This window comes from Heterocephalus glaber, unplaced genomic scaffold (assembly GCF_053883595.1).
Source record: "Heterocephalus glaber isolate CG9 unplaced genomic scaffold, H.glaber_assembly_v1.0 deba00001687, whole genome shotgun sequence".
In the NCBI taxonomy this organism is placed as follows: Eukaryota; Metazoa; Chordata; class Mammalia; order Rodentia; family Bathyergidae; genus Heterocephalus; species Heterocephalus glaber.
In genome coordinates this window covers 9,665,303-9,691,073 of record NW_028258412.1, presented here as the reverse complement: position 1 = coordinate 9,691,073, position 25,771 = coordinate 9,665,303, and the positions used below count along the sequence as shown (strand labels likewise).

At 40.5% G+C, this 25,771-nt stretch overlaps 1 protein-coding gene and 1 pseudogene across 4 annotated transcripts in view; both read right to left on the bottom strand.

Annotated features, from left to right (window-relative positions):
• Window positions 1–25,771, bottom strand: part of Specc1l (sperm antigen with calponin homology and coiled-coil domains 1 like) — a 150,100-nt gene that overhangs the window by 45,035 nt on the left and 79,294 nt on the right. For 2 of the 3 annotated variants that reach the window (XM_004843538.3, XM_004843539.3), the window contains 2 exons: window positions 5,317–5,400; window positions 2,381–2,537 (listed from right to left, as the gene is read on the bottom strand). In XM_004843538.3, coding sequence (XP_004843595.1) covers window positions 2,381–2,537; window positions 5,317–5,400 — 241 coding nt within the window. The remainder of the gene's footprint in view (window positions 1–2,380; window positions 2,538–5,316; window positions 5,401–25,771) is intronic. The other variant, XM_004843540.3, reaches the window with a different exon arrangement.
• On the bottom strand, window positions 5,407–25,766 carry LOC147821975 (josephin-1 pseudogene; annotated as a pseudogene). Its single transcript, XR_015446193.1, has one exon. The product of XR_015446193.1 is annotated as a josephin-1 pseudogene (transcript).

Here is a 25,771-nt window from a genome sequence, read left to right as displayed (position 1 = left end):
AATGAATACAAAAGGGAAAAAAGGCCAAAAAAGAAAACAGAAAAACTGTCATGCTAAACATAAAAGTAACTATTACAATAAATTGAAAGGTTTACTCTTGCTCTTACAGGGTTTGTTTTGCTACAGAAATAGCTTTAAAAGCATCAGAATAAACTCTTGGACACAACGAGAAGCTGCTAAAGAGTCCCCTGGAGCTAAAGGGTGATTTCTTACTACTTCATTCTAAGATGAAGAAATTAGGGCCAGGAGATGCCACGTTGAAGATCACAGCTCCTAAGTTGGGGAACTGAGAGGAGTAGGTGTTGTGTCTCCCAGTTAGTGCCCTCTGCACAGGCACAACACGGGGAGACTTTCACACAAAGAGGAGCACTGACAGTCCCTCCCCTGCAGAGTGGCCTAGGCTCCTTCATCCTTGCACTGCCAATTTGCTCATAAGATGAAGTGCTATGGGACCACTAATCTCAGAGGTTGGGCCCCTTCAAGTGGCACTTTAAAAGTTCATAATTTGAATTTGAGAGGGTAAATTCTTCATTTTATCATTAAACCTAGAAATTAACATACAGCTGAATTTCTGAAACTCTTTACTATCCCTTTCCATTCTTAATACTTACAACAATTTTTCTTTATCCCTAAAAACAAAGCGCTAGATTTCTAACATTTATCAATTTCCTCTAAGTTCTTAACACTTCCCAGTCTAAAGTGGTTTCTGACATAACTCTAACTAAAATATAAACTTACATTTTCATGGATTGCTTATCATTATTAATGTAGCATCATGCTCCCCAACATTCAGCCTCAGCCTCAGCAGTTAGAACCACTTTTGATATTTTTCCCCCCATTCTCCCATTCCTGTGAGAAAAAAATCTGCTGTTGAAATTATCTTTTCTTTTGAAAAATCTCCTGAACCCAACCATCTTCAGCTCTTTTCTGCTGTTATCTACCTGGTTCAGATTTGACAACTGTGTTCCAGACTAAAATAATAACATTTTAGCTGGTTTCCCCAACTTCTGTCCAGAATAGAATGGTACCTTAATCATTTTCTCACACAAATTTATTTACCCTACTTTATTGCTTCTACCAAATTGGAGTGACTCAATTTGACTTTAAACAGATTCTACCATACCTTGCTAATCTATCTTTTTTTTTTCCTTTTTTTAAAAATACTAGGGACTGAAGCTAAGGCATTGCACTGAGCTACAACCCAGCCCTTTTTCTTTTTTCAGACAGGGTCTTGCTATGTAGTTCAGGCTGGCCTTGGACTCATTATGTGGCTTAGGTTGGCCTCAAACTTGCAGGGATCCTTCTGCCTCAGTCTCCTGAGTACTGGAATTACAGGTATGTGCCACTATGCCGAGCTAGCACTATCTATCCATCTATCTCTCGATTTATCTATCTATCTATCTATCTATCTATCTATCTATCTATCTATCTATCTATCTAAATTTTACAACAGCATCTCAGCTCTTAAGTTGCTCAGGCTTGGCTTGAACTTGTGATCCTCCTCCTGCCTCAGTCATGGCATGTGCCACTATGCCACCTTAGGTATTTAATCTTGTCTTCTACTGCCCCCTAATATGGTAGATACAACCTTTGCTGGTCCCTAAATCTGCAGTACCCTCTACTCACTGCATGCCTGACCCCTCACTTATTCACCCATTTTGTGTATTTACTCGTTACTCACTTCTCTTATAATGCTCCCCCCAACCCATCTGAAACCCTCAACGTCCTGCTGAAATTCTTTTTTTTTTTTAATTTTTATACGTATATATTTTTTGTACTGGGGATTGAACTCAGGCCCTTGCACTTGTACAGCAGACGGCAAAACCACTGAGCTAAATCCCCAGCCTGAAATTCTATCTTTATAGGAAACCTCTAACATTTCACTCACACCCCACAGTGTTCAAATTTCATAATGCAGGCTGAGTGTCTCTTATTTCAAATGTTTTGGATCAGAAGTATTTCAGATGACAGAGTTTTTAGGATTTTAGAATATTTGCATAGGCTTCACTTGCTAAGCATCTCTAATTCAAAAACCTGCAATCCAAAACTTTTGGAACACGATTTCTACACTTCAAAAGTTTTGCATTTCAGATTTTCAGATTAGGGACGCTCAATCTATACTTACTTTTGTACTCAACCATTCTCCAGTGAAAAATAAAAATACTCAAGTGCTTAAGGAAAGGAATTGTCTCTCTTATTCTGTCAGTATCTTCTATATCACCTGCCCAATTCTACTCAGAGAAGAGATGAATCAACACTTACTAATACAAAAAGAAAGAGCAAATGTACTGTTCAGATGCCGTTATTTACAAGCTCATCATTTACTCTTAAAAGCTTGGGAAGGTACCCATGAAATGCACCAACATTAACCGTTCTCTACCTTATCCGGCTTCGAGTGGTTGGGGTCACAGATGCTGTGGGAGAGGAGGACAAGGACAGCTGTGGTGATGTGGTTCCCATAGCCATAAGAGAGGCTGGCGACGCTCCCTCAGGTGCAGAGATGTCCCGTTTTATTTCCTCACTACTTCTTCGAGACACTGATTATAAGAACAGTCATTATACATTTTATAGCAAAAATATTTCTTTATTTATTTTGGTACCGGGGATCGAACTCGGGTCCTTGCACTTGTGCAGCAGGCAGTGAAACCACTGAGAGCTAAATCCCCAGCCCAAGCAAAAATATTTAAATCTCAATTCTTTTTTTTTTTTTTCTGGTACCAGGGATCAAACTCAGGACCTTGTGGTAGCAAGGCAGGCACAGTGCCATGGAGCTAAATCCCCAGCCCTAAATCTCAATTCTTAAGATATTTTCTTCTCAAGATTCCAAAGAGAACAAATATTACCTTATAGGAGGATAAGCTAGCACTTTCTTTAAATTAGTGATGATAAAAAGGATCTTAATTTTTCATGAAAAGTATCCGTGAAAGACTATGTACTTAGTGGAAATATGTACTGAATCCCACATTCCCTGTGGCGTGTCTTCTCCATCACTGTACCACTCATAGTATCTACCAAGCACACAGTGAGTACTGTATAAAAAAACCAGAGCAATATCTGGCACAGTTCGTTCCTGCCCAACACCTACAATTAAAATCAATACAACCCTTTAGAACTTAGCCAAACATACAGTAAAGAGGACAGAAAGGAAATAAGCTTCATTATAGGGCTACACATAATTCTGAGTCAGGCCACATTTTAAAAAACAAATCAGGGCCAGGGATTTAGCTCAGTGGTTCTGCCACCTGCCTTGCAAGCACAAGGTCCCAAGTTTGATCCCCGGTACAAAAAAAAAAAGTCAATGAGACAGAAAACAAAAAGGTATAAAGTCAACTACTGGGAAATAGCAACAATCTTTTAGGAAAGTCCTATTTTCAATGTCTGACATAGTAAGACACCGTATCTTGTTAGAATTACAAATCCCTGAGAACTGTTAAGTGGAAGCAGCCACTTTGCCCTCTGATAATAGCAGTAACAAAAACAGCTCTCAGCAAGATGGCATTGGGCAAATATGAGAAAAGGAAAAAATGAAACAAAGGGAGGTGTGGAGGGGTAGAAGGGAGGATAGGGGAATGAGGAAAAAATAAGAACCAAGATATATCATGTAAAGGTACAAATTCCCAATGATGAATGTCATCACATTGTATACCTAAAATGTACCAATAAATTTAATGAATTAAAAAAATAAAAATAAATTTTAAAAAAAGAGATGGTATTGGGTACCACACTGCCAGGTGCTGAGGACCTGGGCTGAGCACAGTTAAGAAGTGAGATACCAAACAAAGGCCCCAACTTCAGTCAATCCTTTGTCACCTCAGAAGAGGATAGAACCACAGAAGCCATTAACTACAATTCCTGGGCTGATCTTAATGTAACCAATGTTACACAGCAGTATTTTTTCTCTCTCATTTTTAAAAACTGTTTCCATTTTATTGTCTTAACACTCTGTTGATGATTTCAGGATAATAACAGCAGCACATAACAGGACAGATGCTTCCTTCTAGTATATAAACTTAAAATGAAATGCTGGCATATTTCAGGCATAATTTTCTAATTTTCTTTTTTGGGTTTGGTTCTTTTTATGTCTTAAGCCAGTAGTTTCTTTTCAGTGGTATGCTAGGAAACTGAATTTAAAAAACTCTCAAAATGGTATACGAAATAGAAGAAATGGACTGAGAAAGAATTTGAAGGACTCTGTTATAAGAAAAGCACATAGAAAAAGGCTTAGGGATGGTAATTTTATTTGATCACAGAATTTCTCACTATTTTAAAGACTTGTAACAGTATATAAAAAAACTGTACTAAGCCCTGACCCACAGAAAATACAAAATAAATGTATATCCTATTATGTTGGAAAGCAAAGCAAGCAAGCTGTACTTAGTTCACTCTATGTACAAGTGTGACATTAACTACAGCAAGACTGAGTTAAAGAGATTTCTCCTTTTGTAGTCATCCAATTTCTAGTTGACCTATTAAGTGTAAGTAAAGGCCACGAAGAAAAATAATATAAAGAATTGATAAAGTGAAGTGTTAACTCCAGATTACAAAGAAAGCTAATCAAATTCATCATTATAGATGTCTTTATGATTCTGGGAAGTTTAGTTTCCCTAAATATTTTTGATGCGCTTTGAAACAACCCTCCAAAATCAGTTCTGAGATACCTTAGGATAAATATTCTTTCTCAGCTCAATCAACTTTGTATGAACCTGTATTTTCAACATGTCATACAATACACTGTAAATATTTAAAACCTTCCACAGAAAAGTTTTTTTTTTGGTACCAGGGATCAAACTCAGGACCTTGCAATTGCAAGGCAGGCGGTGGAACCACTGAGCTAAATCCCTGGTCCTGGAGAAAATTTTTAAAAGAAAATCTCAGCTGGACTTGGTAACACATCTTGTAATCTCAGCTATTCAGCAGCCTGGAGTGGGAGGACTGCAACTTCAAGGCCAGTATGGGCAATTTAGTGAGACCCTGTCTCAAAAACAGAAAAGGAGCCAGGTGTGGTGGCATATGCCTGTAATCCCAATCCTTAGGAGGCTGTGGCAGGAGGATCGTTGTGATTTTGAGGCCAGCCTGAACTACATGATGAGACATTGTCTCAGGGAAAAAAAAGAAAAAAACCCCGCAAGCACAAGGTCCTGAGTTCAATCCCCAGTACCAAAACAAAACAAAACAAAAAACCCACTCAATCCACAGTAGAAAGAAAGAAAAAAAGAGAAAAAGAGAGCAGGGAAAGAAAAAGGGAGAATGTGAGTGAAGAAAGGAAACGAGAAAAGGAGAAAAGAAGGGAGGGGGGATTTCAGAACAAGTCATCACCTGAGATGGTCTTGGCACTTTCCATAGCAGACACTCTTGGGAGAGAAGCAGGTCGGCTGGTTGATGATGTTCTTAACAGATGTTCTGCATAGAGTGGAAAAAGTCACAATAAAGAAATCTGATGCTAAATGTTGAGTAATAAAGATTCAAGGAAGCAAATTTACTGTTTCTGTCTTGATATTTAGCTCTTTAATCCACTTTGATCTTAGTTTAGTGCATGGTGATAAATGTATGGGTCTAGTTTTAATCTTTGGCAGGTTGAAATCCAGTTTTTCCAACACCATTTATTGAACAGGCTATCTTTTCTCCAATGAGGGTGCTTGGCTTCTTTGTCAAAGATGAGGTGGCTGAGTATGTCTGGAGTTGTTTCTGCATCTTCTAATCTATTCCACTGATCCTCAGGTCTGTTTCTTTGCCAGTACCATGCTATTTTTGTCACAGTAGCTTTGTAGTATAGTTTCAAGGTGGGGATTGTGATACCCCCAGCCATGTCTCTGTTGCCTAGAATTGCTTTTGCTATTCTAGGTTTCTTCTGCTTCCAAATGAATTTTTGGATTGTTTTCTCTAGTTCTGTGAAGTATATTGTTGGAATTTCAATAGGTATTGCATTAAATCTATATAGTAGTTTTGGAAGTATGGCCATTTTTACTATACTGATTCTTCCTACCCAGGAACAAGGGATATCCTTCCATTTTCTTATATCCTCCTCAATCTCCTTTTTCAGCGTGCTGTAGTTTTCAGTGTAGAGGTCTTTTGCTTCCTTTGTTAGGTTGATTCCTAGATATTTCATTTTTTGGGATGCTATTGTAAAAGGAATTATTTCCCGAATTTCTCTCTCAATGGGTCTGCTATTTGTGTATAAGAAGGCTATTGTTTTCTGAGTGTTGACCTTATATCCAGCTACTCTACTGAATCTGTCAATTAGGTCTAGAAGACTTTTGACTGAATTTTTTGGGTCTTCTATGTAAAGTATCATATCATCAGCAAATAATGATAGTTTAACTTCTTCCTTTCCTATCTTTATTCTTTTTATTTCTTTCTCTTGTCTAATTGCTATGGCTAATATTTCCAGAACAATATTGAACAGGAGTGGTGATAGTGGGCATCCTTGTCTTGTTCCTGATTTTAGCATGAAAGTTTTCAGTTTTTGACCATTTAGTATGATGTTGGCTGTTGGTTTTTCATAGATAGCCTTAATCAGGTTGCGATAAAGACCTTCTATTCCAATTTTCTGTAGTGTCTTTATCATGAATGGGTGTTGGATTTTGTCAAATGCCTTTTCTGCATCTATGGAGATGATCACATGGTTTTTGTCCTTGACTCTATTAATATAGTGTATTACATTTATTGATTTATGGATGTTGAACCATCCTTGCATCCCTGGGATAAATCCGACTTGGTCAGGGTGTATGATCTTCTTGATGACCCTCTGTATTGTTTGCCAGTATCTTGCTGAGGATTTTTGCATCTATGTTCATTAGGGGGATTGGTCTGTAGTTCTCTTTTTGGGTTAGGTCTTTCCCTGGTTTTGGAATCAAAGTAACACTTGCTTCCAGGAAAGAATTTGGAAACCTTGCTTCCCTTTCAATTTCCTTGATGAGTTTAAAGAGTAATGGTGATAGTTCCTCTTTAAACGTCTTGTAGAATTCAGCAGTGAACCCATCAAGACCTGGGCTTTTCTTTGTTGGTAAAATAGGTAGAACTCTCAATGACACTGGCATAGGAAAAGACTTTATGAACAAATCTTCAGTAGCACAGGAACTGACACAAAGAATCAACAACTGGATCTCATCTTATTAAAAAGCTTCTGCACTGCAAGAGAAACTACCAACAGAGCTAACAGACAACCTATAATACAGGAAGAAATTTTTAGCAGCTGTACCTCAGACAAAGGTCTACTATCGAGAATATATAAAGAATTGAAAAAAATCAGACCCCCCAAATTCAAAGACCCAATTCAAAAATGGGCATCCGAAATGAACAGACATTTCTCAGACAAAGAAGTAAAAGCAGCAAATGAATATATGAAAAAATGTTCAACATCACTGGTCATTTGAGAGATGCAGATGAAAACAACACTGAGATTCTACCTCACCCCACAAAGAATGGCTGCTATCAAGAAATCAACCAATAACAAATGCTGGCGGGGGTGTGGAGAGAAAGGAACCCTTCTCCATTATTGGTGGGAGTACAGACTGATGCAACCACTGTGGAAATCAGTACGGAGATACTTCAAAGAACTAGGACTACAGGTTCCATTTGAACCAGTTATTCCCCTACTGGGTATCTTCCCAAAAGAATTAAAAGAATCATACCACAGCGATATATGTGCACCTATGTTTATAGCGGCACAGTTTGTAATAGCTAAAGTTTGGAAACAGCCCAAGTGCCCATCAACTGGAAATTGGATAAAGAAGATATGGTTTTTTGATAAAATGGAGTACTACTCAGCCAAAAAGAACGAGAAACTAGAATCATTTATAGCTAAATGGATGCATATTGAGGCCATGCTCTTAAGTGAAATAAATAGGACACACGTGTGAGAAACTGAAAGTATAAATAAGGGTTAAAATGATTAAAATGAATAATTGATAATTCGAAATAGGAAGAAAAGTCCAAAGGAGTAGGGGTGATGGGAGGGGAAGGGGAAAGGAAAAATTATGAGAAAAGAAAAAAAATGGAAATGAAGTCTATGTAAATAGGGAAAGGTGGTGACGGTGAAGGGCGCATAGGTAATGGGGGAAAAAATAACAACTAAGATACATCATGTTCAGGTACAAATACCCAATGATAAATGTAAATGTACTGTATACCTAAAATGTACCAATTGATATATATTTAAAAAAAAAAAGATTCAAGGAAGGTGAGTAGTCCTCTCAAACTTGCAACTAACTCATCATTCCTCCCAATCCAGGGCACTTTGACAATTCTCCATAGTCTGTTTATCCAAAACAACTCCCATAAATAAGGAACACAGTAAAACTTTTCAAAATGTCATCTCTAGGGATGAGGCAGTCTACACAGATGAATACTTCTAAGTTACTGCCTATCACTTAGCTCTTCAATGCAAGTCAAACAAAATTTTAGAGATCCCCTATTTCATCTAGGTGTAAAGAACTAAAAAAACTCTGCCCTTATGTGCCTATGGCTAGTGGGGACAACTTACATATATGTAACCATCAACAAATCCAAATGGAATAATCAGAATGCCAGAATGATAACATGCGATCAAACCACAAAGGGAGAAGCCATTTTTATTTCAGGCACCAGGGAAGTCTTCAAAAACATAATAACATTAAGGTAGGCTTTCTAGGAGAGAAGAAGGGTAGAAAACTGCTTCAGCCAGATAATGATCAGAGTAAAGGTACAAGTTAGAGAAAAAAATAGCAAAACCCTACTATGGCTGGACATAGTGGTATACACTTATAATATTAGCACTCTGGGAGGCTGAGACAGGAGGATCGCAAGTTCAAGCCCAGTCTGGGGAACCTTGTCTCAAAATATAAAAAGGTCTGGGGATGCAGCTCAGTGCAAGGACCCTGAGAATCAATCACCAATACCACAAAATAAAAATGAAAACAAAACAAAAAAAGGACTAGTATAGCTAAAACACAGGTATATGTAAAACTTGGCAGCAAGGAAAGAGTCTTCAGAGAGAGAATAAAGCTGACTGGGAGAGCCTTCATTACCTGGCATATGGACTGTAGTCTGAATGCGACAATAAAGCATCATTTTGGAGAATTCGGGAGAAGAGAATTTGGGAGAGGAGAATTCAGGACATAAGCAGACATGGCCTCTGCCATCTATATTTATAGCTACAACTTGTCCTATACCTCCCTGGTTCTCCAGACTCAGGCTGTACAAGAGCTTCTTTCTTTCCTTGCTCACTGGCATGAGCTATCCTGTGCTACTCTTCCCACACACGTCTTATCTGGGCTGCACAGGCCTGACAGAGGCTGTCTGTAGGCCAGGATACACAGAAGCAGGCACAAGGACAGATTAGATGTGTTCACTTAGCCAAGGTCTGGTGTGTTAGGTACATGTGACTAGAATGAGGAAAAACACTCTTACATTTAATAAAGACTATTAGCCTTGTGTCTGAGAATGCTCCTACATCTTTTTTTCTTCTTTTCTGGTATTGGGGACTGAACCTGGGACCTTTGCACTGAGCTACATGACCAGCCCTTCTTCTCCATTGTTGTTGTTGTTGTTGTTTTGTTTTTTGAGACAGGGTCTCACTAAGTCAGTAATTTGCCCAGGCTGGGTTGAACCGCAATCCTGCTGCCTCACCGTTCCAGAGTGCTGAGATTTCCGGTGTGCAACATCACATATAGCTCACTTCTTTTTATGATTTAACAATTTAAGGGTCAGGGATGTAGCTCAGTGGTAGAGCACATACTAAGCATGCATTGAGGCCCTGGGTTCAATGGGAGGGGAGACAAATGAATAAACGAACAATTTAAATGATATCCCTCTAAAAATATAATGATGTCAAAAGTAATAGCATATGACCTTTTTCTTAAGGCTAGCGTATTTTCACTCCAAATTACATTTTCTAAGATCTGGGAATCTTTGGTTATATTCACTGCTTTCGAGGTCTAGATTAGAAAGGATGTGCTTACTTTCTGAATAAAGACAGGACAAGTACAGTTTAGCGTCATTACAGTGTTCTTATCTTGAATAAACATCACCTTTGTGCAAAGAGCTTACAAGCAAGTATCAGAGTCCTGAACCCTGTCAGCAGTTGGCGTTTACTGTTACAGGAAGAACATAATACGCACAAAGGTTGACTGTCAAAACAAAGTTAGCAGAACATGAAAATAATAGGAAGAAATCAACATTTTAAATTTAATCAAAATGTCCATTCTAGTTATGAAACTAAATGATCACTTCCCTAAAAATCTTAAGTATTGGGGAAGTGGGTCAGGGAGAGGGGAAGAAAAAATCTTGAGTCTCCCAGAAAACACCACAGAAAATTAGTAAAGTGAAAACCAAGGTTAAAAAGATAAATTAAAACAGGGAATGTTAGCTCTAGACACAGTATACATCTTGGTCATTTCCTAAGTGAAAAGTGTTTCCAGTTACATTATCCAATCTTTTTCTTTTTAACTATGTACTCTATATGCATGATTCAAAAAATGTTCATGAAATGATACATGGTCCCAACACCTGGTTATGGTTAAGTCTTTTTCTTACTGCACGTCTAAGGATCCACGTCTGTCTCAATTCAGCAGGTAGTCCTTGCTATAGCCCAACAGCTAATTTTTTTTCCATATACGGAGTTTTCCATTTTTAATATTTGGTTAAACAAAATACATCTTTTGTAAACAAACCCAGCACAAAGCTAACAATAACAAAAAGGAACAAAAAACAAGAAAAAGTCCAGGGTTGCCCCTTAATGGGCATCAGGGTCAGGCCTGCTCCCTTCCTTAAAGGAGTGGGATTTCTGTCCTTGGGCATCACCATAGGTGCCCGTTCCTAAGTACCAGAATTGGATATGAATGTAGAAACCAACCCTGAAATGTTGAAGCGTCTTTGCATATTCCATGGGCTCGTGGACTCCATGTGCACGAGACTCCTCTGAAGTGCCATTTGCATAGGTAGGCCCAAGCAGATTTGTGGAGAGGAGTTTCCTCCTCCCAGAAAATGGCTATCACTGACAGTGCCAATGGGCCCACAGTCCTGCCTGTAACTTTCTGGCTGGTGTGGTTGGAATGTCATTGTGCAGGGGAAAAGAGCTCCCTGTGGTGCCAAGCAGGTCTGGTGTAGAAAACGCTGCAGAAGAGACCACGGACAGTTGCTGAGAGGGCATAATACAGTTGCCACTTGGTGCCTCTTGTTACTCGGCATAAAGAACAGCCTTGTTGGATTGAAGATACATGTGCAGAAAAAGTGCTGGTATAAACATGCTCTCCAGTCACTGTGGGGAGCAAACCTTGGCTTCCCCTGTAAAGCTTGTTGAGGACTGACATGCAAGCCCCAGGCTGGCTCTGCTGCTGGTTTCCCACCTGCAGAGAACATGGATCTGGAAGGGCTGGCTGCGTCACCCATATCTCCCCACCTGTTCTGAGGCAACCAGAGTCACTTTGGTGACACATGTGGTATGATAACTTACTTCCTCTCCTCTTTTTTTTCCAAAGTTACAGGAGAAATGTGGCCTACAACTATCTCAAGAGGTAGGGGGTGGGTCAATCCAGTGATTTGTAAAGGAAACTACATGGAGATGACAAACCCAGGTCCTATAACAATACACAGAAACCGACTTGAAGGCTCTGCTGCTTGTCACAACAGTGACTCAGCCTCAGAGCCCAGGACTTCTGCCAATTCTATCTGCTCTTAAACTCTGAGAAGTGTATTACTTCCCTCACCCACTTCTGTCCTAAGATAGTGGAATTTGCTACCAAGGGTAGACATCATTTTCTGATTTTGTCAGAGTGGACAAAGTATGAAACCTGCCCATTTTCCTTGACTTTTGCCCCAGAGCATCCTAAATCAATGTAGTGAAATAGTAGGGACAAAACTGGAGTGAAGAAAAGCCACCCCACACCTGTCCCAGTTTGACTTTAGCCACATCCTCTTAACAATGTATTCGCCCTTGTCTTGTTACAAGATTGTGGGATTTAGCCACCTGGATTGGAATATTAGAGAACTTTTCATCGTAAAGCTCAAGGCTGGCTATAAACAACCCGTAAAATGGGATGGAGTGGTGTTAAGGGCTGCAGATGGCCCAGCATGTGGTACTGCTGCTGAGGTCTGGGGGAAAATTTCCTGAGAGACATTTATGCTCTGGGTCCTTAGAGGCAGTTGCTGGGTTTTGCCAGTACTGTGTCTTCAGACCCACTGGTGCCACGGCAGAGAAAAGTGAGGGCAGCATCTCTGACAAGCTTGGAGCGGCAGTGATGATTTCAACAGAACCTCTGTCAGGTCCTCAGAGAAAGGGGCAAACAGCTGGGATCCACCTTTCCTTCCCCGGGCTTGGGACCTTCCCTTCCTTTCCCATACACAGACAGCGGGTGGTTCTTGTGGCAATCCACACACCTATCTTACTGCACTGGCAGATCAGAAAGGGAAACCGATGAGAAGTCTGGGGAAGTGGCCAGGGCAGACCCACTGCACAGGCCACAGCACATCCAGAGGCCTGGAGGGTGGCGCAGGGAGCAGCTTGGGCAGAACTATTACATACTGGCCCTCCAGCTCTGATGGGCTTCCACCTCTTCTGGTACCACCAGCAGGAGTTCACAATTCATTCTGTGCAAATGATGTTTTAGAAATTTCCTGAGCTCATTCTTGCCTCTGAACCACTCAGGCATCTTGAGTACTGGAGTCGAAGTTGTAGTAGGCACCTCCTACCTCTCAGACACAGATCCAGTGCTCCTTTTGAGGAGCAGCTTGAGTGGTCCCCACCACAGGCTGGCTATAAACATGACATTAGTGAGGGCAATGACACCAACATCCCTGCACTTATCCTACCAAACAGCTTTGTAGCCTTTGATCTGAAGTGCTCCCATTTCCCGGCATGCTCTTGTGTGCCAGCACCATGGTGTTTGGAGACAACCTCTGGAAAATTTCTTTTGACATTTCCCATGTGAAGGCATTACCGTCCTGGAAGAGGTTACTGAGGGTGTGTAGGGCACAAAGTTCCCTGCACTGTTTCTCATGGGAGATCTGTAAGGGTGCTGCCTGGTGCAGCTCCAAGGATTCACATTTGGCCTTGTCTCCTTTCCATGGCACGCAACTCATGTTTTTTTGTTTTAGGTTCCAGAGAGGGCTGAAAACACCCCACTCTTCCCTCCTGAGGAAGATGGAAATGTCTCAGGATTCCTGAGGTCCACCTTATTCTCTGGTGTCCATGTATGCTTTGTCACTGGGAGAAAAGGTTGGAATCGAAAAAGAAAAATATCTCCCTCTTCTCCTCAATACAAAAAATAACTTTTGAATTAGTTGTATCACCACCACCGTCAAAGTGAAGGGTTTAAAAAAAAATCATACAAAATATAAGACCTTGTTGCTCTTTCCCCACCCTCCTCCAGAAAGACACTATTTCCTTGCTGTGTCTTCCTCTCTGCAAATGCCAACCAGGCCTCAATGCAGGAGGACAGTTCGGAATAGATCACACCTCTTCTTTCCTTCCATTTCTTTCCAATCATGATGCCACTGAATCAAGAGACAAGGCCTAGGAGTTGGTGGATAAAACACACTATTTGAGCAGCTAGAGGTGGCCAGCCAGCATGGGGTCGTGGGCTGCTCTGGAGCTGCTTTCCATCCCCTCTGGCGCGGCACGGCTTCTCCAGAAGCTCAGATTCTGGTCCTCTTGCTGTGGGCCCCACAGGGACAGCACTTCATGGTGCCGCCAGTTGCCCTTTGCTGCCTGGACCTGCAGGCTGCCACCTGGGGCAGGGGTGAGGGGGCTAAATTTTTTGAGAATGTACAATAGCTTAGAATTACACACCTGCAATTCCATAACTCTGAAGCTAAGCAAGAAGATCACAAGTTTGAGCCCAGCCTGGGCAATTTAGCAACTCAGTGAGATAATGTCTCAAAATAAAAAAATAAAATAAAAAAGGGATAGGGATATAGCTTAGTGCAAAGGCCCTCATTTAATCCCCGATACAAGAAAAGAAAGAAGGCAAGTGCAAGAACCCAAGTTCGATCCCCGGTACCAAAAAAAAGGGCCAGGGATTTAGCTCAGTGGTTCCGGCGCCTGCAGTGCAAGTGCAAGATCCTGAGTTCGAACCCCAGTATCAAAAAAACAAAACAAAAACAAAAACAAAAACAAAAAAAAAAGAAAGAAAGAAGGAAGATAGGCAAAGAGGGAGAGGAAAGGAAAAAAGAAAAGACTAGAGGGAATAAAGGAAAAGGGTAGGAAAAAAAGGAGGGAGGAAAGGAGAAAGGGAGAGAGGAAGGGACAGAAGGAAGGAAGTAAAAGAAAAGAGTACAAAAAACACTGAAAACTCAAGTTCTTTTTAGAATTATTTATGCTAGAGGCTGGGCATGGTGGCACATGCCTGTAATGGCAGCACTTGGGAGGCTGAGGCAGAAAGATTGCAAGTTCAAGGTCAGTCTGTACTGCAACAGCAAGTTTAAGGCCACCTTGGACTACATAGTGAGACCCTATCTCAAAAAAACAGAAAAAAAAAAAAAATCTGCGCTTGGTAGAAAGACCAGAGAGAGGAGACAAGAAAACATGCCCTCATGGAACTCTGAGTCTAGAGCCGAAATGAGACACTTAACAATCTATGACAATGGATGGATGCTAGGAAAGAATAAGCCAGGGACTCACAAATGGTCTTGAGGGGAGATCCAAAAACTAAAAGAGTAATTAACAGTTTTTATATAGGCACAGGAGTGCTTGGAAGGGAAAGTATTCCCAGCTTAGCATAATTTTGACATTCAGAGGGCAAAGGGAAGACACAGCAAGAAAAAGTTATGCAGGCAAACTGTAGGGTACAGAATATGGGCTTTATCCTGTTGGCAGGGAGAGCCAATGAAGGTTTTATCAGGCTAGCTTTATTCTGGCTGCAGTTGATTAGAAAGGTTCATGAAGGGTAAGGAGTGAGACGCTATAAACAAGAGTTGAAAAAGATGTGAAGTGAACAGATTCAAGAGTTCTTTAGCAAGGTAGAATCAACAGTCTTGCTGACTAACTGGATATGGAGGTAAGAAGGACAGACACCATGCACAGAAATAAGAAAGGTGAGGACTATTATTAAAGAAAGAGAGATGAACACACTGAATTTGAGAATCTGAGATACCTAAGGAAGGATATAGAATGGGCAAACAGAGCTAGAAGTTTACAAGAAAAGTTTGAAGTAAACACATAGTATCAGAAATTATCAGCATAGGTGATGGAGAGAGTGTGTACTTGGTGACACAGAGGTCACTGATAATCCTGGTCAGAGCAACTGAATACACTGCTAGGGACAGAAGTAAGATTAGAATGTGTTGAGGGGTGAGTGGGAGATAGGAAAGATGTGGAGATAAACGCAAAGGTGAAGGAAAAGGTACAATAGCTTGTGGGTGAGAGAGGGAAAATTTAGTTTTTCTTAATGGAAGAAAGATGTGAGCATTTTACATGGTGGTGCATGCCCATAATCCCAGCACTCTGGGAGGCTGAGACAAGAGGATAGTGTGGTTCGGGCCCAGCCTGGGCAACTTAGCAACACCCTGTCTCAAAATAAAAAAGGGGCTGGGGATGTAGCTCAGTGCGATGGCTCTGAGTTCATTCCGTTGTACTGAAGACGGATGGACAGATGAAAGAGAAGAAGAGAGGAGAGGAGGGGGAGGGAAGGGGAGGGGAGGGGAGAGGAGAAGAGAGTGATATGAACATTTTAAAATGATGACAGAAGGGAACCAGTAAAGTTGAAGATATAGAAGGGGGTAGTCAATCAATAAAATGAGGATAACACCATCTAAGAAAGCCCAAGGGGATAAGATCTAGGGCTCAGGTAAAGATATAAACCTAATAAGAAATATACGGTTACTGTTCACTCTCACAGAAAGCTGGACATAGTATGAGCATACCAACTATGCTATTTAATTCTCTTATTCTAGAACTCAGAAATGAACAGGTACAGGGAAAACCAAAAAGCATTGGGTGAGTTTCCCAGTGTTTAATATTTTGTTTTTGCATGAGTGTAGGGTTTGACCGAGGCCAACTAGGGGAACTAAAATTTGGAAGAAAATCTTTAGTTTTACTACATATCTTGGAAAAACCATAGTTTTAGGAAAGCAAAGAGTTAAGAGAAAATACCAGCAAAGAACAAAGAAGGAGCCCAAATTTTGTCTATAAATTCTGCTTAAATTTCTCACAGACCTCTGAAATTCACAGGAACTCACACTTCAAGGAATTAATGACAAAATAGCTGAGTGGGTATCTCCCCTGCAGGAGAGAATTTGAAGTCTGAGGTGAAATTAACTGTTTGCTAAAACAAAAACCAATATTCTGTAGAGGGAACATAACAATCTACAATGTGATCTACACTGCCCAGGAAACAACCCCAAATTACTAGATATACAAAGAAAAAGGAAGCTGGGCACAGCGGTGCATGCCTGTATTCTCTGGGACACTAAAGCACGAAGATGGTGAGTGGGAGCTCAACCTGGGCAATTTAGCAAGACCCTGTCTCAAATAAAAAGCTGGGGCTGTAGGTCAGTATAAAGGCCCTGGGTTCATTCCTCAGTACGGAAAAAATTGAAAAGCTCCATACAGTATTTTTTTTAAATGGAAACTTATCTGATGATGGCCTATATGTTGCAATTAGCAGAAAAGAATTTTAAGGCAGGCATTAAAAATATGATCAGTGTCATAAAGGAAAATGCACTCTCAATGAATGAAGAAATAAATCTTTGCTGAAAGAGTTCTAGGAGTACAAGATAGGAACTCCCTGAGATGCAATGCAAACAGCAGTCAAAAGTTTAATGTGGAGCAGACATTAACCAAGGCTCTCTGGTAACTGAGCATGGTGGCATGTGCCTTTAATCCCACCACTTGGGAGGCTGAGGCAAGAGGAAGGCCAGCCTGGGCTACACAGTGAGCTCAAGGCCATATTGAAATATTTAGAGACCCTCTGGATCACAGAGAAGGCCCTCTGGAAAAATAGTTCCCACTCAAGAAACACAAATTGTTACTAGAAGAACTGCAAGTCTGTACTACATTGAAGGCAATCACAGTAACAATGAATCTCCTGAGTAGACTAAATCAAACTCCCATAGTATAAGATCTATCAGGAGGAAAGAGAAACCCATTCCAAGGCATGAAACCACTACATTTCATGTAAGATACCCAACTTTCACCAAAGAATTGTACAAGTACAAAGCATAAGGGAAGAAAACAACACATTTAGCTCACTACATCAAGACACATGTAATTTTTTCTGGCAGGGCATCCTGGGGATACATGGGATACATGACATATGGAGGGTTTTTTCTTTTTTGGAGACAGGGTCTTACTATGTAGTTCAGGTTGGTCTCAAACTTGTAATTATCCTTCTGCCTCAGCTTCCCTATTTCTGGGATTACAGGAGTGCACTGCCATGACCGACCTTTTTGTTTGTTTGTTTTTGAGACATGGTCTAACTATATATAGTCCAGGCTGGTTTTGAACTTATTATGTAGCCCAGGTTGGCCTTGAACTTGCATCAATCCTCCCACCTCAGCCTCCTAAGTGTTGATATTACAAATGTGTGCTGCCATGCCTAGCTGAAGTTATTTTTGATTGTCACAACTGGAGAAACAGAGGTGGCACTGGAACTCTAGTGGATGCTTACAATCCAGTAGATACAGACTAGAGATACTACTAGACAACACACAATGTGCAAAATAACATCTTATAGCCAGAATCAAATAGAGAATATTTTTCAAGATGGTAGACTTTGGTAGAACAGTATCAACAATCACATTAAAAGTGAATGATCTAAAGGACACTTTGTCAGGATAAATGAAAAACTAAGATCCAACTTAAAGTGACTATAAGAAACTCACTTTAAATATAAAGACACAGATAAATTAAAAGTAAAAGGGAGGGAAAAGATATAGTAAAATCCAACACTAACCAAACGGGGACCATGGATTTAGCTCAGTGGTTCCGGCGCCTGCCTTGCAAGCACAAGGTCCCAAGTTCGATCCCTGGTACCAAAAAAAAAAAAACCATCAAAAAAACCAAAACCAAAAACAAAAAATCACTAACCAAAGGGAAGCCGAAATAGTTGTTTTTGTTTTTTGCAGGAGGAGAGGAGATGTCTGGTGATTGAATTCAGGGTTTCTCTCATGGTAGACATACTTGAACAGGCTGAGATTCCCCCAGCATCAATGTGGCATTACTGTCACCTCTCTCATCGGCTCAGACCAACCAGCTGAGGTTTCTAACACTATGTTATATTCCCAGCTACCCTAACTTTTTATTTTAAATTTTGCGACAGGGTCTAAGTTGCCCAGGCTGGACCAAAACTTGCAATCCTCCTGCCTGAGTCTCCAGAATAACTGGGATTACAGTTTTATGCCATATGCCATCACATCCAGCTGTAAAGTAGCTATATTAAAATCAGACAATGAAGACTTCCAAACAAGGGATATAATCAGGGACAGAAAGGATCATTATATAATAAAGCATTCCATTCTACAAGAAGACAACAAACCTAAATGTGCATCTACCTATCAACAGAACTTCAAGCTATATTAAGTAAAGACTGACAGAACTGAAAAGAGAAATAAATCCACAACTACTACTTTGAGAGCTCAACATTCTTCTCTCAGTATTTGATAAAAGGAGTATGTGAAAAGTCAGTAAGGATGTAGAAGACCTAGGCTGGAAAAATATTCACAACCAATTAGACCCAACTAACATTCATTTATAAAACACTCTATCCAATATCTGCAAAATAAATGCATGCTGCTGAGTGAGAGAAGCCAGACTTTAAAAAGCTACATATTTTACAATTTAATTTATATGACTTTCTGGAAAAGGCAGGACTAATAGGGATGAAAGAACTTATCAGTATGAATAACAGTTATACTTGGACTAATCAACTTCCTACAGCATCTACAGCATCTACAGTCACCATCACTTAATGGGATACACTCCGCAGGTGATTCTGTTGTGCAAACATCTTACAGTATGCTTACACAAATCTAGACAGTATAGCATTCTACACCCCTGAACTACATGTGGCGTAACTGCCACTGTATATGCTGTCCATTGTTGACTGAAATACCCATTATGTGGCACAGGTCTGAGCTGAGGAGAGAGGTGACAATAAGGCCACATTGATGCTGGGAGAATCTCAGGCTGTTCAACCATTCAGACCAGCCAGCTGAGGTTTCTGTTTAACATTCTGGATCTCTTAAGATCACTATGCAAGTGGAAATGGTAATGATCTTTCCCAGTACTGTGTCAGACAGCTATCTTCCTCTGTTACTGTAGCAGATCCATGCTTTTCTGCTGAAGCCACAATTGCTAATTTACATACTATCTGCAAAGTTTCACTGAGGTGACACCAATCATGACCCTAGCCATAGAATTCAACTGCCAACAATATCAACAAAAGAGCATTTGATTAGCCCATTTATAATAAGATCTCTGGTCTGAAACATTTTCTTGCAACTGATAACCAGGGACAGTGCTAAAGTAGAACAAATAAAAAAAAATCACATCATAACATATTTAATTGGAAAGCAAAATTTTCTTATTAAGTGTAAACAGAACAAGAGACAGCAGCTTTTTAAATTTCAGTACTAAGGTCACTGAAATCTACAAAATGAAAATTATAGACTTTTTTTATTTATGCCAAGATAAATGAGACAACCAAGGAATAAGAGCAGCTCAAGATACATCTTGGAAATCCTATGCTCTTATCACAGGATGGGTTACCACAATGGCATTTAATAGCCAACAATCAGTTGCTTGTTCTTCGTTTTTTAGTACACAATGGAGTACTACTGTACCATAAAGAAAGATAAGCTTGAGTTATTTGTAATAAATGGGATGCATCTTTTGTTTTGTTTTGTTTTGTTTTTTGAGACAAAGTCCAGGCTGCCTTTAACTCAAGGTGATTCTCCTACCTTAGCCTGCCAAACACTGGGATTACAGGTGTGTACCACCATGCCCAGCAAGGAATGCATCTTGAGACTATAATGTTAAATGAAATAAATCAGACAACAAGTTTAAATATCGCATAGTTTCTCTCACATGAGAAAGCCAAATTATAAATAAAGAGCAAAATAAAAGACAGATAATAGGAAGTAGGAAATATATGTTTTTGAAATGGAAAGTGGATCAAGAGATAGAGGGTGGGAGGATGGAAAAAGGAATTAAAATGTGTTATGTACATGTATCAATTCTACACAAAGGATGTAAACATTATGTACTGCAAACATGTGATAATAAAAAAAGATCATTGTATCAACAACTTCCCAGATAAAAATTCACTTAAAATGTTTTCCCTGCCTCCTGTATTTCTAATATTCTAACTAAGCCTTATTAAGGCATTATAATAAGCTGGACTGGGAATGAGATTAGCATTAACACAAGCTGAAGACAACACATGCATGCCCAATGGCACTGTCATGGATACATCACCAGACAATAAAGTGAGGAGAGCGAGGAACAGGCTCATAAGGCATTTAGTTTGTCTTAAATAACTTGGCCCATAGACGTTCCACCCTCATTTTCCACCCACAAAAGCCAAGAAAAAAGAAATAACTAAATGGTTTTAATTCTTTGTCCTGTTTCCTAAGTTGATTCTTTCCTAAAAGTCACCTGGGAAGCTTGGGAAAATGGAATTTTCAAGCTCCCTTTCTTGGATAGCCCAAGATTTTGTATTTTAAGAAGTGACTCAAGGATGGCTGGTTTTCCCCAGTAGACCTCGCCCAGCTTTAGCACAAGCAAGATCAGTCTAGAAGCAGTCGTGGAGAATACAGAGGCAATAAGGGCTGGCTGCAGACTGGGATTGCTCCCAAGACCCTCACTTCTTAGAGGTCACCTGGGTTGTGGGGACTTGATACCCTCTGTTGTCTCAGGATCACCCAGTATCCTCCAGATGTAGATCTCTCCTACTGGGCTTTTCAGGGTAGCACCACATAGCTGTGGCCAAGCTGGAACCAAATGTTACACATACTCTTAGGGGCCATGACATGCCTGGCTCCTGACTCCGACCATACTGGCAAAGAATTCAGGTCAAAAAGCTGATTTTACCAATAGAACCAGGACATACATGACTGGTAGCAGAGATGGAGTACTCCTGAACCACTAGTTTCCATCTCTGCCCTCAATAAATGTAATTTTTGAAGATGCCCAGGACATAACTTATTTTATTTTATTTTTTTTGGTACCGGGGATTGAACTCGGGTCCTTGTGCTTGAGAGGCATGCGGCAGAACCACTGAGCTAAATCCTCGGCCCTGGACACAACTTTTGCTTTGGCAGCAAGCAAAATCCTGCAGAACTTGGTTGCCTAAAATCTTTGACTTGTAAACTATTAAGACTCATCATTCTTAGCTACTTGTGTCGCTAACAAAAAGTTCACACAGATACTGTAGTAATAAAATCTAACAATGGGGGGAGGGAAAGAAAGGAAAGGGGACATAAAAAAAATTAAGGTATGTACATGTACCAACTCCTGATGACAAATGTAATCATTATGTACTATAAACATGTACTAATAAACATAAAAACTTTTAAAAATAAAATAAAATCTAACTATGGACATATAATATGGGGTAAAATTTGTACTAAGCACTTTCAGGTTTAACTCTCCTTTCATTCTCTTATTTCACAATAAAGAGCTCAGGATCTCTACAGGTGCTGAGAATACTGCAGTGAGCAAAAATGACACAAATCTCATGACAAAGACCTTACCATCTAGAGGAATGGAAGAAAGATAATAAAAAGTACAAACCAAAAAATTACATAAGATGTTAGGAGACAAGTGATAAGGATAAACAAGCAGATACAGGGTATATGAGAAAAGGGTGTCACATGAACATATTCCCAGCTTTAACTATGACACCCAGAGCCTCACTGGAGAGTTCCAGCTTGAATGAAGCCTTGAAAGAGTACCAGAAGAGCCATCTAGATGTCCAGGCAGTATCCTTGCAGGGGAACAGCCAAGATGAGATCTCTAGATCAACAGTGTGCCACATAGGGCTGGGGATTTAGCTCAGTGGTGCCACTGCCTGCCTCGCAAGCACAAGGTCCCGAGTTCAACCTCCGGTACCAAAAAAAAAAAGTGTGCCACATGCTGGGGGGCAAGGATGCACATGTCTAGGAAGTCCGAGTAAAAGAGAAAGGGATGAAGCCAGAGAAGTACCTGAGGCCAGGCTGGGAAGGTCTAGAAGCTACCAGAAGAACCCTGGCTCTTCCTCTGAAAGAAATGACGAGCAAGAAGCTTTGAGTAGTTCAGTATGTTCCAACTTCTATTTTCAGGGCTGGGCATGCAGCTTAGTGGTAGAGCATTTGCCTACCATATGTCAGGCCCAATCTCTAACACTCAAGTAAATAAACAGAAATTTTTAAAAAATTTATTTTTCAAGCTCTAAGGTTAAAATAGACTGAGAAGAAGATAAGGAATTTTTTGTCAGAATCCAGGTGAGGGATGATGGCAGCTCAGATAACAGAGGTGACAATAGAAGGAAGAGCAATGGTCTGATTCTGGAGAAATTCTGAAAGTAGACCCAGTGGGTTTCCTAAACAAGTGAACAGGTCTAATATGAAGACAGGAAAGGATGAATCCAAGATTTCTGCAGGATAACACTGCCATTACCTGAGATGGGAAAGCAGTTATATGTAGAACAATTTGAGAAATATGAGAATCCTGTCCTAGACACATTCAGTCTGAGAATATTCAATACTGAAATGCTGATATCAAACATACAATTGGCTCATATGAGCCTGGAACCCAGAAGAGGACAGGCTAGAGATACAAATCTGATAGTATTTTAAATAGCATTTAAAGCCCTGAGATAGGAGACAATAACAGAGAGTGAATACAGACTAGGAAATAAGGCCCAGGGCCTGAGCTGTGGGCCATGCCACCATTTAGAGGTCAAGAAGAAGATAGGAGCCACCACAGGGGACAGAAGAGAAACAGTATGGGAGAGAGGAGGAGATACAAAGAGTATGGTATCAGGAAACCCAGAAAGATCATTCTGGGAAAGGCAATAGTTATGGCTTGTATCTAGACATCCCTCCAAAAGCCTCATGTGGTCACAGGCGGGGATTTTCAGAGGTAGCTGGCTCTAAGGTGTGTGATGCTGGGATTGAGGGTGTGTGATTACTAAATTAGTACACTGATTGGTTTGGCATAGTTCTGGGTGTGGATAATGGGAAGGCCCAACCTAGGTTTGGATGCACCACCCAAAGGGCAGGTAGCTTGGAAGAGATAAAAGGGAGATTCTGGCTGCTGCTGCTGCTTCCCTGTTACTTCACTGCTTTGTTGCCCTCCTCATTCTGTCTGCTATAGACTGTTTCTCCTCAGCAATGCCCCTCTGCCATGCCACCCTGCCTTGGAGCCAGCCAACTATGAACTGAAACCTCTACAAACAGTAAGCCAAAATAAACCTTTCCTCCTTTAACTTTGGGTATCAGGTATTTTGTCCTAGCAATGAGCAAAGGAAGACAGGAGTGCTCAACAGTGTCAAATGCTGTTGGCAGATTTGGTACCACAGCCAACTAGATGATGACAAATCAGTGAAAATTTCAACAGCAGTGTTGGCAGAGTATAGAGGTGGAGGTCTGAAGGGTTAGGAGGGCCCAGGAGAGGAATTTAAGCACCCTGTGAGCAAAGTGTTCATTACAGATGAGAAAACAGCATTAAAGAGTCAAAAAAAGCCAAGCCATGGGGAGGCCTATGAGCCCTGTAACACACTCAAAAATCTTCTGAGGGTCAATCTGGGAGGTGGGATATAAAGAGAAGATACAGAGATAAAGCATTCAAGTCAATGGGACTTTAAACTTTCCACTATTTGTTCCTTTAGCAAGAGGACCCTCTAAGTGGAGTGAAGAGCCCAAGTCACAACTGACCAAATGAAGCAAAAGCCAAGAAGCAGGCAAGTCCTGGGGTAAATAAGGTGGCAGCAGTGCCATCTTATGCTCCGTTGCCCCTCAATGTGTATAAAGCTAGCTGAACACTAAAGACTGAGAGGTATGGGGCTGTTAAATTACCAAAGTTAACTCTTATTTTTCTTCCCTAAAATGTCTTTATTTTTAAGACCTATACAGTTTCAATTTGATAAAAATATTACCACCAGATATCTAATTATACAGCAACAGAATAAACAAAAAGTACAGTTAGAGGTTATCCAAAATAAATTTATAATTTTAAAGTTGGAAGACATAGGCTTTTTTCAAATGAACAGAACATTTTTTTCTCAAACATCCAAGATACCAAGATACTGCTGAACCAGAACCTGACAACCTCTTGACGTCACAAATAAGTACTTCTATTAACTTGAAAAATAAAATTGCCCCAAGCCATTCAATGACTAATGTGGTTTCTTAAAAAAATACACCAATGCTTTAAAATGCCTACCTACTACCTAAGGTGTGAAGAGGAGTTTTCTTTTCAAAAAATAAAAGTTGAATCTGCTGATTTATTTTTTTATCAAGTGTATTTTACTCAGACCATTTTTATAATACATCTTAAGCCTGAAAGAATGTGAAGGTGTTAAAATACAAAAACTTCTTTGGGGACCAGGGATTCAGCTCAGTGGTTCCAGCGCCTGCCACGCAAGTGCAAAGTCCCCAGTTCGATCTCCGGTACCAAAAACAAAAACTTCTTTAGTCCTTAGACAGAGGTACCCGAGATGTAAACCACCGCAGTGGGAGACCCACAGCTGGGGATGCTACTTCTCATACTGACCTGGACATGGATGTCCTTGTTTCTCAGAGATATTGTAATTTCCTTTCCAACAATAACACCAAACTTTTTTTTTTTTTTTGGTACTGGGGATCGAACTTGGGACCTTGCGCTTTCGAAGCTGGCGCCGGAACCACTGAGCTAAATCCCTGGCCAATAACACCAAACTTAACTCTTCAAGTATTGGTGTTACATGAAGCTCACAGAGCCAATCCTCTCAGCTCTTTAAATACTTCCCACAAGTCTGATTTCTTATCCACACCTGTTGACATGTTAGAGTCCCACTAAGAGAGGCTAACTTCCTTAAGAAGAGAATTCACAGTGCACAGAGTTGACTGGTCTCGAGTAACTAAAAGGAGCCCTTGGGCCCTGAGTGATACGCATACCTGGGAGTGTCCCCACACCCAGCCCAAACTAAGTGCTGCCTTTCACAGTGTCATGCCCTGACACTGTGGCCTGCCTTTCCACAGTACATGAAGAGGCAGTGTGGGATAAGAAAAGGAGCCCAGGGCCGGGGATTTTGCTCAGTGGTTTCACCACCTGCTGCGCAAGCACAAGAACTGGAGTTCAATGCCCAGTACCAAAAAAAAGAAGCCCAGACCACAAAAGGAAGGGATGGTTTCTACTGTAAAGAGCTGTGTGAGAACAGGAAAAGTCCCTTTCCAAGGGCTCGACAGAGTTACTGGACCTCACCTCCCAGAGCCACAGCTTCAATTCTCAGCAGAAAGTAGACTGTGGAGTGAAGCTTTCCAAGCTACTGTTCATTAACAGAGGCAACTGATTTCATATTCCATGAACAACTGTGAAAAGAGTGCCAAATGATGATACACACTCCCTACCATCTATTTCAATGTTACGAGTTGCCATGAAAGCTGTATTTGTTAATGACTTATTTCCTCATGTAATTAAGACATATTATTAGTATACTTTTGATAAAGATGTACACCAGACTGGTTGAAATAATGTCAAGAGCAAAGAAAGTGACAAGTTAGTCAAAGCAACCAGCAGAATCCAAAAATTAACACAACACACACACACACACAGAGGGAAGGAAAGAGGGAGGGAAGGACAGACAGAGAGAGAGAAAGGCTCTGACATATTAGATAT